The following is a 15361-nucleotide window of genomic DNA, read 5'->3' on the forward strand; positions in this document are numbered from 1 at the left end:
CCGCCCTCCCTCCGGCCGCCTCGTAGCCAATCACGGCCCTGCCCCCGCCCCCAGATCCGCGCTCATTGGCCTTCCTCTCCCGCCCCCTGCAACCTATTGGCTCACCCTGCGGTCCCCATTGCACCCACTGTGATTGGATCAGAGACCCCGTCAGTCAAGTGCATTCTTTTCCCATGGACTTGACGGATCCGGAACCTCTAGGACCCCGGAGTCTGGAGAAACAAATCAGAAACCGAGAGAAACCTGGCCGGGTCCCCCTACGCCGTAGCAACAGCCGGGCCTCCGCTTGACGGACGCTTCGGACGACCAATCCAATAGCCAGTGCTTTTCAAAACTAAATTGAGCCAAACCAGTCATGGCCGTAGAGCTAGGAGCTGCAAGGGAACCAATGGGGAAGCGAGAGCGGCGGGCAGGCTGGTCGGAGGGCCTGGAGGAAGCCGGTGATGATGTGAGCCACAATATTTTCCGGCGGCGGAAGTCGTCGGGAGCTGGGGAATTAGCTCAAATGGTAGAGCGCTCGCTTAGCATGTGAGAGGTAGCGGGATCGATGCCCGCATTCTCCACGGCAGAATTTTAGAAGGTGCGGCGAAGGGGGTTACCCGTCATGGTCACTTAATCCCTGAGAGAGTGGTTGTGCCAGGAGAGACGGTGAAGGTGAAGACCGGCACCCCTAATTGTGCACCTGCCACTGCTAGGGAGGGGAAATGCGGGGGCAGGGGTTCCTCTTTTTGCCTTGCAGAAGGATTTACACTCGAGCTTCTATCAAAATTCTCCTCCGGTACCCCTGCCACCTCCCCGCCTCCCCTGGAAGGGCGAGGGGGCCGGGCTGGGACACCTAGGAGCTGCTGCCTCCTTCCTAAATGCACCCGAAGCGCCCTCCAGAGTCACGTGTAAATCAACAAGAAAGAGGGCAAAAGTTGGCGGCAGGGGCTGAAAAGGGCAGGCAGGACTGGGGGCCCGTGAAACCCAGCCGGAGTTCAGCGGAACGCAAAATCGCACACCCACGAGAGTGCGTGTGGTGCAGGGAGGCTTAGGCTGCCGGCTGCTGAGGAGGGAGTGCTCATCTTTCGCGGCCAGGCAGACCTGGAGTGAGCACCTGGTCTGTGCCCAGCCTGCGGGGGTGCGCTAGGAGCGAAGGATCCCGCCTCTCACGTCTGTGGAGCACGTCAGACACTACCTGGGCAACACTAGAGAGTGGTTACGTAAAACAGACTGCAAACTGGTGGGGGTCTTCCTGAGCAGGTGGCATTTCAACCCACAGGACACAGAGAACAGACGTGGACCTTTGTCCAGGTGGCAGGGAGAAAGACCTGAGACCCCACGGTGAGGCTTTGGAGCAGGCTGGGTTGTGGTGAGAGAGGGACACACACAGCAGAGAGAGGAAATGTCACAGATGACCGGGTCCTGCTGGGCCTTGAGGCCAGTGCCACCATGCCCCGGGGGAAACTAACAGCCCTGATGCTTACATGGGTGGTGGGCCTGGAGCATAATGAGGGCTCTGTGTCGGGAGGTTAGCAGATCTCTGGTGGCGCTGACTTGGTTGGAAATGACCACCCCAGCTCATGGAGGGGAGGCAGGCTTACTGTGGGGCTTCCCCAGGCTGCCTTCCAGAGTCTAGGCTGGGAGTGGGGAAGGCAAGACCATAGAGTTAGCCACTGGGGTGCCTTCCCCAATGCTCAGCACCTCTCTGCACCGCCTTTGCACCGGCCCCAGCTAGCCTGAGACTCCCTCCACGGAATTGGCTCAGATCTCAGAGCTCTCCCACCAAATGGCAGGGAGTATGGAGCCCAGCTTGAACGGAGTCAACCCCAGCACCTGGGAAGCTGGGTCTCTGATGCAAAGATGCCCTCCCCCAGCTCATCCCTTCAGCTGATCCTGTAGCTAGAGGCAGACTCCCTAGGAGCTTATTTCTAGTAGCTCCGTTATCATCAGTATTATCATCCCCATTTTACATGTTAGTTAACTGAGGCCCAGAAAGACTTTTTTATTTTTTTGGTTTGATGACTCTTGGCCTTGAGACCCTAATTTTTCTTTTTTTTTTAATTGAAGTATAATCAGTTACAGTGTGTCCATTTCTGGTGTACAGCATAATGTCCCAGTCTTGCATATATATGTATATTCATTTTCATATTCTTCCAGAAAGCCTTTAGACACTGGGTGTGGTCCATGTGGGCTGAGTGACCTTGGCTGGGTGATCTAATCCCTCTGACTCTCCAGGTCTTATCTGTAGAGTACTGGTAATAACACCTACCAACCTGGGTCCGTGCCTCTGAAGGTACTGGGCCTCTAGGGAGGCTGTAACCGAGGGCAGATATTACCTGTGTTGATTCAGCTGCTCAGAGAGGCTCAGGGCCTTGCCCAAGGCCACAAAGCTAGTGAAGAACATGGTCACTATTGAAACTGGTTCAGAAGGTGTGCTTGGTGCGGAGCGCTAGGGAGAGGGACTTAGATACAGATACCCAGCAGTGGGGCAGGAGCAGGCATGCCCAGCAGAAGGCACTGCAGAAGCATGGTAGAGGGGGAGGCACATCTGGAGGACCAGATTGGGGTGATTACAGGTCTGGGGGAAAAGAATGGGAGAGATTCATAGAAGTGTTGGGGGTAAGTGAAGGAACCTGGGGTTTATCCTCAGATAGTGAGGCCAGGAAAAGCTTCAGAGCAACAGAAGGGCAAATTCAGGGCTGACCGTACTTCAGAAAGGACCATCTGGAATAAGAGCAGCAAGGCTATGCTGCAGAGGTAGCACAGGGCCAGAGGGGCAGGCCCCGGGGGCTGGACCAAGGAGCACAGGAGAGACTGCAGGGAAGCCCAGGACAGTAAGGGCACTCTGTCAGCTATGATGCTTCAAACAATATGAAATATGAGGTGGACCTTCTGCTGTTGATCAGCACTGAAAACTCAGCTTTATTTCTAGATCCATTGGACTAGAAGCTTCACGAGGTTAATTTTTTTTTTTCACTGCTGTATTTCAGTGCATAGTACTTAGCACACAGTAGATACTCAGTAAATGATTGTTAATTTAATTAAAAACTTTTTAAAGATGTCCTGGTCCTTCTGACTGACCAGATGCTTTGAGAATATTCCTTGGTGCTGACCCTTCCCTGCAGCTGGGACCGCCTTGGTCTTCCAAATTCCTTTTGGCTGGTGAGGAAGTCTTAAGCCAGCTATCTCCTGACTTTCCTTACCAAATAATCCAGCACAAAGCCTTAGTCCTGTTCAGCCTCGTCTCTCTCTTGCCAGTCCGTGTCTTTATTCCAGTCCTCTGGCACAAGTCAGTGTTGTTGACAGGGTTTGGTGCCTCAGAGGACACTTCTGGGTGTGTGGGCAGGAGGGGGCAGCCAAGGCTGGGAGCTGCTCTCCTGGGGAAGAGGTGGCCCAGCCACCCACTGATCATGCTTCCCTTTACTCACTCATCATCAAACGACTTGTCAATACCTGCTTCAGGCTCCTCCATCCCAGACTCAGGTGGGCCACAGAGCCATGTGCCCTATAGTTGCATGAAATCTTCAATACCTTGCCCAACATAACTGGGCCCCCAAAGTCTCCAATATGATGAGCTCCTAGCCTAACCAGCAGGGTTGAAGTCAGGGAGAACGTCCTGGAGGAGGAGGCATCTGCATTCAGCCCATTTCCTGAGGACCATGGGGAGTTTTAAGGCTTCATGGAGGAGAGTTACTTCAAAGCTTTGTATTGGCCTCACCATCATAAAATGTTTAGATTTCCTCAGATCACTCTTTTTCCCCCTAATCCTTTTGTAATTTAATTTTTAATATTTAGATTTTCAACCCATCTTGACTTTTTAAAAAACTGTGAATAATTTTATACGTACTCAACAGTAGAGAGGATAGTATAGTAAATGCACATGTGCCCAACACCCAGCTAGGACTCCTTCACTTTTGGGAACAGACACAGAGCTGCCAAATTTTAATTCTATCAAGTAATAATTTTTTTTAAAGTGCCATTTACTATTACCATGATTTCATAAAAGAAAGGACATTTGAACACACACATACACTCAGATAGGAAAGACTAGCTTAGGATAAAGAAAGAGGCTTTAAATGGAATGAGCTCTCCTCGAGGACAAAGACCCCCATTGTCTTTCCTTCCGTTGTGTCACCAGGACTCAGTCCTGATCTGAGGCTGGAGTGAGGCTCCAGAAGCGCCCAGGCTGGTGCTGGGTGGTTGCTGGGTTGGGTTGGAGAGAAGGGGGTTATGAAGGGTGGGCCCGTTTTAGCATGGAAATGTAACTCTTTCTTTTCCTTCACTGTGTACGATTCAGTCTGGGTTGGGGAGGAGGTATTTCCCTTCCTATCAAAGGACTGTTGGTGGCCTGAGTGTTGGTAGAACAGGAAGTGCTAAGATTGCAGACCATTAGGGCTGCCAACGAGCTTACAGGGAAAGAAAAGAGGGCCTTTGGGTGGCGAGGAAGAGGCAGAGAAGTGGGAATCTGGGAGAGGCCCATGAGGGGAGGAGCCAGCAAAGGGTTCCGCAGTGGGACCCCAGCTCCATGGTCTGAGGGTGTGGAGGTCCCCGTGCCAGAAGAGCCAGCCAAGGGGCTCTCAAGAAGGAACTCTGCAGGGGCCCACCCAACTTCCCAACCACCCAGGCTTCTCAGGGACAGAACCGCCTACATTGCCTACATCCTGGTTTCCCAGCGTGTTGCCTGACAGTGGACACGCACAAGATGTGGTCATATGGATTTTGTTCAACTGCTCAGGGCAGCTGTAGGTCCAAGGGGGCTGCTGGATCCCAGGCAGGGGGGAGCTCCCAAACCTGTCCTGGGGTTGGAGGGAGCCCATTCATAAGGGAGACCCCACAGGGCTCAGTAAGGGATGGAAGAGACTTGAGGAGTAGTGGGTCTCATTGTGGAGGTGAGAGGGTTTGGAAGGAAAGTAGAAGCCCTTTTGGCTGCATTGAGTGGCACCCAGTAGCCAGTTGGTGATGTTTATTGGCTAAAGTAATGAGTGAACAAATGAATGAAAAAATTCTGGGTTTACTTCTTTTTCCCCCCAAGGCTTGGTTTCCTCAACTACAAATAGGAGATACCTTCTACCTAGCTCTGCTGTTGTGAAGTTTAAATGAAATAAGCCAGGTTAACTTCACCCCCCCATTTAAGACATGGATTAGACCTCACCTCCTCCAGGAAGCCTTCCCTGTCTTCCCATCTGAATAGGGGCCCCAGGATATCTCAACACTATGCTTTCCCCACAGCTTTGGAAACTGCCCCCATTCCTGGATTTTGAGCACCTTTAAGGGAGGAGTCCTATCTGACTACTCTCTGGGTCGCCCAGCCTGTGAATTAAGTGCAGGGCTCTGCACGCAGTAGCTGCTTCCTGAAGGCTGACAGATTTACTTGGCCCATAGAAGGAGGCCACTGAGTTGACCCTCACTCCCCTTTGCTGGCCACATGGTGGGAAAGGGTCCAGCGAAGTGGCCTCTGGCACCTGTAGCCATGCAATGGCTCTATCAGGGTGCCAGGGGAGAGAGAGGGGAAGGAGGAGGGCCTCTAGGAGGGTGGTTCCACCCTCTTCCCAGTGTGCACGCAGGCTGCCAGGGGGCAGCAGCTCTGCCTCCCCTCCCCCTCCCCTTCCCAGACCCCTGGCCACCCAAGCAGACGGGCTGGCTGAGCAGGAGAGTAGAGGGGGCATCTCCCCATGATGCAGCTGCTGCTTCTGATTCAGCAAAGGTGCCGCCTGCTCCACTGGCTGCCCACATGGAGACTGGTGCTTTAATTAGCACCTTAGGGTGCAGGTCCCAAGTGCTCAGAGCCCTGAGCCTCCGCAGGCAGCTCCCCACCTTGGGCTTGGGAGACGGATGCACCCTCTAGCTCTGCTGGTCCTTAGCGCTATGAACTTGGGCAAGTATGTCACCTCGCCCACTTACCAAGGACCTGCCAGGCCCCCGACGGGGCGAGGCGTCTTCACAGGCCTTATCTCGTGGGAGCCTGACAACAGCCCCAGGGGCGGGTGATGGCACCCTTTCTGGACAGACAGAGCAGTGGATAAAGTGGATAAGAGATGAAGCTTTCCAGAGTCAGGCCTGATGCTTCTGGTCACAAAGGGACCTCGAGTGTAAACCCCTGCTGGGGGCTCAGGCGGCCCGGGGTCGGCACTTAGGACAGGACTCCCATGCTGTTGCTTAGCACTGATGGCAGGTCACCCCTGCCCCACCACCTGCTCTCAAAGAGGTCCCAGCAGCAGGAGCACCAGCAAGTCCACCTGTGTCCATCACTGCCGTGCTGACCCAGGACCTGGGGGAACACCATGGCAGCCAGGGCAGGAGAGGCGAGTCCTTGAAGGTCTGTCCCAGGAAACCAGGCCCATCCCCAGCTCTGTCCCCTGGCCAAACCAGCTGTCTTGGAGCTCTCTGGGCCATCATCCTTCTTGTCCCACCTCTTCAGCACTGGAGCAGCAGGATTGCCATGTGTTCTGGGGTCCACATCTTGGAGACTGTCCAGCAGCTGGTAGGCTCCCCGCCCTTAGCTGTCACCTCCACACTCCAGGCCCTGTGGGTCAAGGTGCAATCTCAGGGTCTTGTGGGGAGACACTTCTTCCAGATCTTTGAATTTTGATTCTCAAACAGAGAGCGCATCCAGCACTCCACATCATTCTCCCCTGACCTCCCTCTGCATCCTGGTTGGGGTCAGGCCCTTCCTGGCTGTTGCATTTCCTTCCTCCCAACCCTGGGAACATGGTTCTTCCTGTCCGGCCCCAGAACAGCCCAGCCTCCTCTTGACACATCATTCCTTACTGATTTCTGTCTCCTTCCAGAGACTGGGGACCCCAGGGGCAGGGACCAGGCCTGATCCATGTTGCCTCCAGTACCACCTGGGTGGGCATGGGGCAGGCAGTATGTATTGACCATCTCTGAGGACAGGGCTCCACCCGGCCTGTCTGCAGAAATGGACAAGGTGCGGCCCGGGGAGGGCAGGGGGGCTCCCTTCCCTGCTTGGGGCCGGTGTGGCCTGGCAGACCCATCCACAGGGGTCAACACGGATGGCAGGGCCAGGAGGGGCCCCGGCCCCCAGCACTGTCTTGATGCGTAACTGCAGCCCTGGGCTGGCACACACTCAGGGCAGACGTCAGCAGGGACTGGCCAGGGGCCCAAAGCCCAGGTATGTAATCTGTAGAGCCCAATGCAAACTGAAAATACAGGGCCTTGATCTTAAAGATGATTCAGAATTTCAGGACGGCGACAGAAGAGCATGAAATCAAGCATCGAGCCGTACATGAGCCAAGCATCCATGAAGCTGCCCTGCCTGAGGCCCCCTGTCCACAGGTCTCACCCCTCCGCCCGCCCTGGGAGCCTGATGGGGAGATGCCGGTGCCCAGGAAGACCAGTGCACAGGGAGCCATCCAGGGAGGGCCAGAGGCTGGTGCTCGCTCTGTGGGGACACTCAACTCGAACACACGTGGCATGAAAGAATGGCAATGATGTTTTAAAAAATTAGGTTTATAAATATTTTCTCCATTGTACAAAGTTTTCCCAGCCCTGCCCACCCCATCACTGTTCACATTCCTCATGTTTTTTAAAATCCCAACTATATTTATTTTTTAAATCATAAAATATATTTTTTTCTTTGTTCATATTTAAAACTATTTACAGGGGGGCAGAGAGGCCAGGGTGGCCCGGCCAAGGTCAGGACGAGTCTGTGCAGGGGGACGGAGGGGGCGGAAAGAGGTGGAAATAGCTCCTCTCGGTGGCGGGTGAAGGGGGGCAGCTGTCCTCCGCCGACAGGTACTGGCTGTGGGGCGTGGGCGGGGGCGGGTAGGGGTCTGAGTCCGAGTTCAAATCCAGGTAGTACTTGCTGGCCTTCCAGCGGCTGGCGCTGTAGTCGCTGTCACACACGTCTGTGCTGCAGGGCGTCGTCGGGGGTGCCATGCCGCGGATGATGTAGGGCCTGGCGGGGACGAAGAATGGGAAAAGGGTCCTTGATTTAGAGTGGCCCACGTGCCTGTCCACCCATCAGGCTCTGGCGTGCCCCAGCTGTGCGGCCTCCCTGAGCCTCAACATCCCCACCTGTAAAGTGGGCACACCTGCACCTACCCTGCAAGGACTGCAGCCCCAGGCCAAGGTTGCCTTTATGGGGAACGAGGCCTCCACAGCCTACCTGGCTGATCTTGGGCAACTTTACCTCCCTGAGCTTCAGTTTCTCATGGTCAAAATGGGGAGGATGAAACATTATCCATTTCAAAAGGGGCTTATGAGGATTAATTCTGCATGGGAAGTGCTGGAAACAGTGCCTAACACCAGAAAGTGCTCAACAACCATTCCCCCTTCTCTTATTACTGTAATCACTGGAGACCAAGTGGCCTGGGATAGTCCCATCCTGAGTTAAAGAAAGCTGATGCCCCAGGTGTCTCCCAACTGCCCCTCAAGATGGATCGCCTTTGGGCCTGAGTCCGAGGTGGGATCACAGTGTGCTGGAGCCATAGTGGGGCTCACAATGGGCAGGAAAGTGGAGTCAGCACCAAAGAGCCAGGGAGGGACACCTGCACTGAGGAAGCTGCAGCAGGAGCACACCTCCCGGAACCCTGGGAGCAAAAAGGGGGCCGGACAGACAGCACGGAGGGCAGAGGTTTTGGAGGTGGAAACAAATCAGGACAGAATGAGCAAAGCGTGAGGTAGACTGGAGGCCAAGGGGCCTGGCCTGGCTGGTGTGGATGTGACAGCCCTGGAGACAGACTGTGACACTGAGGCACTGGGGAGCCACGCAGTTTTCCTGAACAGGGCAGTGACCCAGTAAAGGGCCCAGCCCCTCTGGGATCGGCACAGCTGCCCTGCTCCCCTTCTAGGCCCTGGAGTTCCCAAACCAGCCACCAGATGGCAGGCGGCGCCGTTTGGAGGGTCCAGGGCTCCAGGAGGATGAAGGGCCCCAAGGCCCTGCTCCCCACGCAGCGGGCAGGCCTGGCAGGGACCCAGCCCCCACCTTCCCCATCAGGTAGCCCGCTTGGGGGCAAGGGACCCAGGGCACCTGGTGGGTGGGACCAGTTGGCCACGGCCACCAGGTTGAAGGGCCGCAGGTTCACCTCACCCACACCAGCTCTGACACAGCGGGATGCAGGCCAGGTACCCCACCCTGTTCACCCTCAACGCTCTCCAGGGGCCCCTCCCCACCAGGGAGGTGGGGCGTGCAACCCCAATATGGACAGCGTGGGGTGCTGAGCAGGCCTATGTGGTTTTTGGAGTCAAACAGGCCCTTGCAGTAAGGAGAGAGGATTGCCCCATCCAGGGCCCGCCTTGCTGCACCCCACGGATGTGGATTTCATTCTTATGGGGACTGAGGAGTGGCGTCCCTGCCCGGGTCCCAGCATGGGATTCAAGCACAGGCAGGGCCCTGGGTCTGGGGCGGGGGGAGCCCTGGGGGCGTCCTTCAAGGGCACGACTGCCCTGGCTTCCAAAATACCACGGGGGCTACCTCCCGAGCCCCCTCCGCATGTGGGATCCCGGTGGTTTCCGAACTCAGGAGCAGGCTCTTTTTGGGAGGCAGCCAGGGTAGCCCGAGGGGCAGGAGGGCTGGGGAAGCAGGGTCCCCAGCGTAGAGCCTCTGGCGCTCCCCACCTCCCTGCTTTCTCCCCTAGGAAGCAGGGACCAGGCCCGGGTACCACAGGCGCCCGGCTCCGTACCTGTAGGGTCTGGCGGTGGCAGGAATGTTGGAAGAGTAAAACACGTCCACGTTGTACAAGGAGGGGTCCGTGGCGGGGGACGGCGGTGGGTTCAGGATCTGAGGGGAGCCAAGCAAGGTCACACTGAGCCTGCGGTCCCCGCCGCCCATCACCCCCTCCCAGTTTCCCCGCCCACAGGGTAGGGGTGCAGCTGGTGCCTCCCCGACCCCTCATGGTCCAGGAAGGGGAAGCAGCAGCTGGGCCCCTGAGGGTGGGCACGCGGAGGGGAGAGCAGGGTGGCCGCCAGGGCCCACCCACTGACCACTGGTGACCCCAGGCCTAGTTCTGGACACTTGGCTGTGGGCTCAGGGACCCCACCTCCGAGCAGGCCCTAGAGTGTCACCACCGTGCCACAGAGTGCCCTGCCAGGCTCCACTGGGACTTTTCTGCCGACTCCCCTTTTGGACTTTGTACTTCTCCATCCTCCCACGTGGTGCACAGTCTAATCCCTGTAATTCACTCCTTATTCTGAACACTCAGGGGACCTGTGCCAGGGTCTGCCATGCGGAGGGAGGGGCCCAGCCCTGCTGCCTGCCCTCCCCACCCTCTCAGCAAACCAGGAGAGGGTGCCCTTTTCTCAGTTCTATACTGCCCCAAAATGTGATAATAAATACACAACTCTAGCATGTGAACGTGCCTTCCAGAGCCAGGCCCCACAAAAGGGACAGAGTGACCTGGGGCCAAGGCACCCACCAAGTCTGCACTTTCCCCAGCAACCACTGCCACCAGCACCCCCACCTCCTCCAGCTGTTCCTGCAGGGGGCACCACCAGATTCCGCTTCTGGCACCCCTACAGCTGACAGAATAGGACTGTCCCATGTGCCCTGAAGGACTGAATTCCCCGAGGTCCCTAGGGCAGGGAGAAAGCATGGTGTGGATCCTGACAGGGGGCTGAGTCTTGTTTTATCACCTCCGTGGCAGCATGCCCCCTGCTGAGGGGCTTCACCTCTATAGGCCTCCGCATCCTCATCTCTAAGATGGGGCTAAGGAGACGGCTTCCCAAGGCTATCCTGACTCTTGGTGAGTAACATACACGAAGTGCTCACGCCTTCCTCCTGCCCCTTAGGAACTGGCATAGACTCCTCTCCTTATTCTGGGGGGGGGGGTCCTCTTTAGCACAAACAGCCAGCTTGGGGATTCCTCAGGATTTGACCCCAAGGTTGGGAGGGCACAATACTGGGGGGCGGGGTGCCGAGGGCGGTGTTCAGAGAGGGGAGCAGAAACCAGGCACAGAAGCCCAGCAGGAAGGGCCTCCCCCAGCTGCCCCTGTGCCCCAGCCTGTGGGGTCCCGTCTTTGCATCTGCCCATGAACTTGACTGGGTCTGGCTTCTCTTCACTTCTGCCTCCAAGGCGAGCTTGGGGATCCTGCCCAAATCCCTCCTCTGCAGCTGTCAGTGCCACTTCCCGCAGGGCACTGAGCAAGGCAAGGTCGAGGAGTCTTCCCATTACTGCAGTGGGCAGATTTCTAGCAAGTTCTGCTGGTACAGCACCTCAGCAACTTCTCAGTCATCTGGTGAGCAGCAGCTGGGGGCTCGTCCTCAGTCACTTCCTCTCAGCTGACCTGCCTTTCCTGTGTTCCAAAGAGTTCTCTTTACCTCTCATTGGCCAGTTCCCTGCAATTCCAATCCCTGCTAATAATTCTGTATATTAAACTTTCTCTGTTCAAATCACCATGTGGTTTCTGTCTCCTGATTGGACTTCGACTAATAAAGGCCACCTGGGGGAAGGGTATCGCTCACGTGGTAGAGTTTGTGCTTAGCATGCACCAGGTCCTGGGTTCAATCCCCAGGACCTCCATTAAAAAGTACACCTAATTACCTAATGAATAAACAAAATTATCTCCCCCGCAAAACAACAACAACAAACAAAAAAGTTGCTAAAAAAAAAAAAAGACTGCATTTAAAAAATGAATAAATAAAGGCTGCCTGGTAGCCATCAGCACAGAAATAAAGTTGGATGCCTCCCACCTCACCCAGTACACCTAACTGCATTCCAGGAGAATCAAAGTTCTCAATATAAACATGAAACCTTGAAAGCATTAAGAAAGAGGACATGGAAAGAAATTATTTCTTACAAGCAAATAAAGCCTTTCTGAGCATAACCAAAAAACCCCTAAATTCCCACGAAAGACTGATAGTTTCGTTGTATACACGGCAAAACACAACATAAACCAAACCAAAAGATAAAAAGTTTGGAAAAATATTTTCAACACATATCCCAGGCAATGGGCTGATGTTCTTACTATATCTCTCTCTATATACAAAAAACCCTTATGAATGAATTAAAAATACTGATAACCCAATAGAAAAAGGACATAAATTCACCATTCTGAGAAAATAAAACTACAGCGGTTATTAAACACACAAAAAGATATCTGATGCTACATGCAGTGAGAGAAGTATAAATTAAAATGACAGCACCACGCCATTTCTACCCTAAATTAGACCTGAAGAGAGTGTGTTTGGGAGGGACAGTCGTGCTGGTGTGGCCCTCTGCTGGCGGGAAGACGGACTATTCCCTCACGAGGGCCACTTGGCAAGAGAGGTCAAGGTGACCAACACTCAGCCTCTGCAGCCAGCCTCTTCCTGCAGCCTCCCTTCAGGAGGGACATGAGGAAAGTGCAGGAGTCCCAGGCGGCCCTGGTGGAGTAACAAGATCCCGCCGGGGAGCGACTGGACACCCACTGGGGTGGCCCAGCTGCCCCAGCCAACAAAGGGAGCTGCTTAGCCACCAAGCAAAAGAAACTTGAGGGTGCAGGAGAGGCATCGTAGGGAGTGGTCGGCTCCAACACAACCGCCTCAGGTGAGTAGTTACCACTCAGTTGCTTGGCCTCCTCATTTGCAAAATGGGACGGCGATGGCGCCCCCTTCTGGAGCCGGGGTGATGTAGCACAGGGAAAGTGGATTTTCTCAGTGGGGAGCCTCAGAAGTGCTAGGTCAATGCCAGCTTTTACTTATTGTTGGCAGCGAAAAGCAAAGCTCAGAAAGGAGCTACCATTACCTTCAGATGCTACCACGTGGGTTTTAAAAAGTTTATATGAAACTACTCTGTATGAGACTATAATGGATGGATATATGTCAGCACACATTTGTCCAAACCCACACAATCATACACCATCACGGGCAAATTCCGATGTAAACTATAGACTCTGGGTGGTGATGACGTGTAGGTTCACGGACTGTCACAAATGTCTCACTCTGGTCAGGGATGTTGATCAAGGGGGGGAAATGGGTATTTGGGAAAATTTTTTAAAAAGCCAGCTTGAAAAAAAAAAGTGCAAATGTAAAACTGGTGAAATCTGAATAAAGCCGAAGGCTATCTTGTCAATGCCCTGATTAGGACACTGTACTCCTCCTGTAGACTGAACGTTTTGTGTCCCGCCCAAATTCATATGCTGAAACCTAATTCCCAACATGATGGTATTAGGAAGTGCAGCCTTTGGGAGGTGATTAGGTTCACAAGGGTGGAGCCCTGATGAATGGGATCAGTGCCCTTAAAAAAAAGAGACCCAGGGAGGGGGGGTATACCTCAGTGGTAAGGCACATGCTTAGCATGCACAAAGTCCTGGGTTCAATATCCAGTAAAAATAAATTAACAATAATAATAAATAATATAAAGAAAGAAAGAAACCTAATTACATCCCCCCTCAAACATTTTTTTTAATCAATTAAAACAAGAGACCCCAGACAGCTCCCTCACCCCTTCCACCATTTACAGACAAGAAAGCCACTATGAACTGGGAACCAGGCCTTCAACAGACATCAGTCGAACCTGCTAGAACCTTGATCTTGAATTTCCCAGCCTCCAGAACTGTGAGGAATAAATGCGTGTTTAAGCTGCCCAGGCTATGGTGTTTTGTTACAGCAGCACGAAGAGGCTAAGATAACCACCAGGGAAAACTGATGAAGGGGAGATGCAACCTCTCTGTATTATTTCTTACAACTGAATGTAAATCTACAATTTCTAGAAAAGTAAAAAGAAACAAAAATTCCTCTCTTTGCTGGGATAGTTAAGCCATTCTCTTGTATACCCGCTTATGCACAGATTTCCCTTGGGAGGACACACGGGAAACTCACCATAGGATGTGCCTCGGGGCAGGGGGGAGTCCTGACCGGGGTTGGGGGGGGAGCTCTTTTCACTGTACGTTCTACTGCACCTTTTGAATTCTGCACCATGAACCTGTATTACTGATGCAAACCAATGTAGTTAATTTAAAAATAGCTGGCTCTGTGCAGGGTTTCTTTTGGGGATGATGAACATGTTCTAAAATTAACCGTGGTGCTGGCTGCATGACTCCAAATATACTAAAAACCACCGAATGGTACAATTCATGTGGGTGAACTGTATGGTATGTGAATTATATCTCAATAAAGCTATTTCTAAAAATTGCTGGTCAGTGTCATCTCTTGCTGCCGAGTAGGGTTCCCCCAGCTCCCAGCAGGGGCTGGGGATGGAGAAGCCAGTTTCTCGAGTGTCCTCGTGGCAGCATGGGGGGCCCCAGGGGTCTGTTCTGAAGTAAGCTCGGTCTTACTCGGGGTCCTGGTGCTTCTAGCTGCTTACATGGGGCATCTGAGAGTCAGGAGACAGTAACAGCAGGGAGGAAGAGAGGAATGCCGGGGAGTATGGGGTTTTTTTGTGTGTGTATATGTGGTGTTGGGGATTGAACCCAGAACTTTGTGCATGCTAAGCATGTACTCTTCCACTAAGCTCTACCCCGACAACCTTGGCTGAGGAGAATTCTTAAACTCCAGGCTTCTGGTTCCTTGTGTCCTCTGTCTCCAAAGAACAGTCAAGCCCTGGAGCCTCCAGGAGACTCAGGTCCCATCCTGCAAACCCGAGATAATGACCCCTGCCGCCCGCTCCCTCCTAGGCCCTGCCAGCATCGGGAGCGCTAGGGAAGGATTACACCCTGGATGTGTAGACTACGCCCATAAGTACAGGAAGGCCCAGCCCTGGTGGCCCGAGAAAGCTCAAGGGGCTGTCTTCACTTTAGACAATCACACCATCACCAGAAGTCAGGTTTCAAAGAATTAAAAAGCACAGAAACACATGGAGACAGAACCTGACATTAACGTTTCCCCAGATTCACATCCATGCATCCAGCCTGCCCCAGTTACCCCACGGTCGTGCTTTTGGAAGTAGGGGTCTTTCCCAGCCAGCCCTGGGGAAAGGGTCCCCTCTTGGGATGCTGTGGTGTGGCTAGAACACTGGGGCTTCAGCATCTCATGCCCTGGACAAACATTTCATCCTAGAGTGCAGCTCGGCCAAAGGCCCGCCCTTCACCCCATGTGGGCTGCTGGAAGCTCCAGGGAGCAAGCATTTTCAGCCACGAAAGGCGCCCTGTGAGTGCCTGTCCTTGGAAAACAATCCAGCTGCTGTCTGGGAACAAGCAAGGCCTTGGGCAGGAAAATCGGGTGTTTCTAGTGGGGACGCTGAAGGGAAGCTGGCCCAGGCATCCCATCCAGACAGGCCCTGAGGATGGGGCAGCCTGTACAGGACAAAGACCGCCGCCCGGACACGAGAACGCCCAGCAGTAACACTGGGAGGTGGGAATTCTGGGTGAGACCTCCACTTTTTAGATATTTCTGTGGCTTCCAGATTATCCACAACGAATAGGGGAACTCTTTTCTAAGCAGACGATGATGTCATTAAAAGAGAAAACCTATAGGTCAGGCATTGCACCCACCATTCTAAGC

General features: G+C 53.9%; 1 protein-coding gene across 5 annotated transcripts in view; it reads right to left on the reverse strand.

Moving 5' to 3' along the window:
- Nucleotides 1-7545: 7545 nt before the first annotated feature.
- Nucleotides 7546-15361, reverse strand: part of LRP5 (LDL receptor related protein 5) — a 113001-nt gene continuing 105185 nt past the window's right edge. For all 5 annotated transcript variants that reach the window (XM_010956755.3, XM_045517938.2, XM_074371603.1 and 2 more), the window contains exons 22-23: nt 9627-9724; nt 7546-7900 (exon numbers count right to left, since the gene is read on the reverse strand). In XM_010956755.3, the coding sequence (XP_010955057.3) occupies nt 7639-7900; nt 9627-9724 (360 nt within the window). In that variant the 3' untranslated portion in view covers nt 7546-7638. The remainder of the gene's footprint in view (nt 7901-9626; nt 9725-15361) is intronic.

This window comes from Camelus bactrianus, chromosome 10, assembly GCF_048773025.1.
Source record: "Camelus bactrianus isolate YW-2024 breed Bactrian camel chromosome 10, ASM4877302v1, whole genome shotgun sequence".
NCBI classification, from domain to species: Eukaryota; Metazoa; Chordata; class Mammalia; order Artiodactyla; family Camelidae; genus Camelus; species Camelus bactrianus.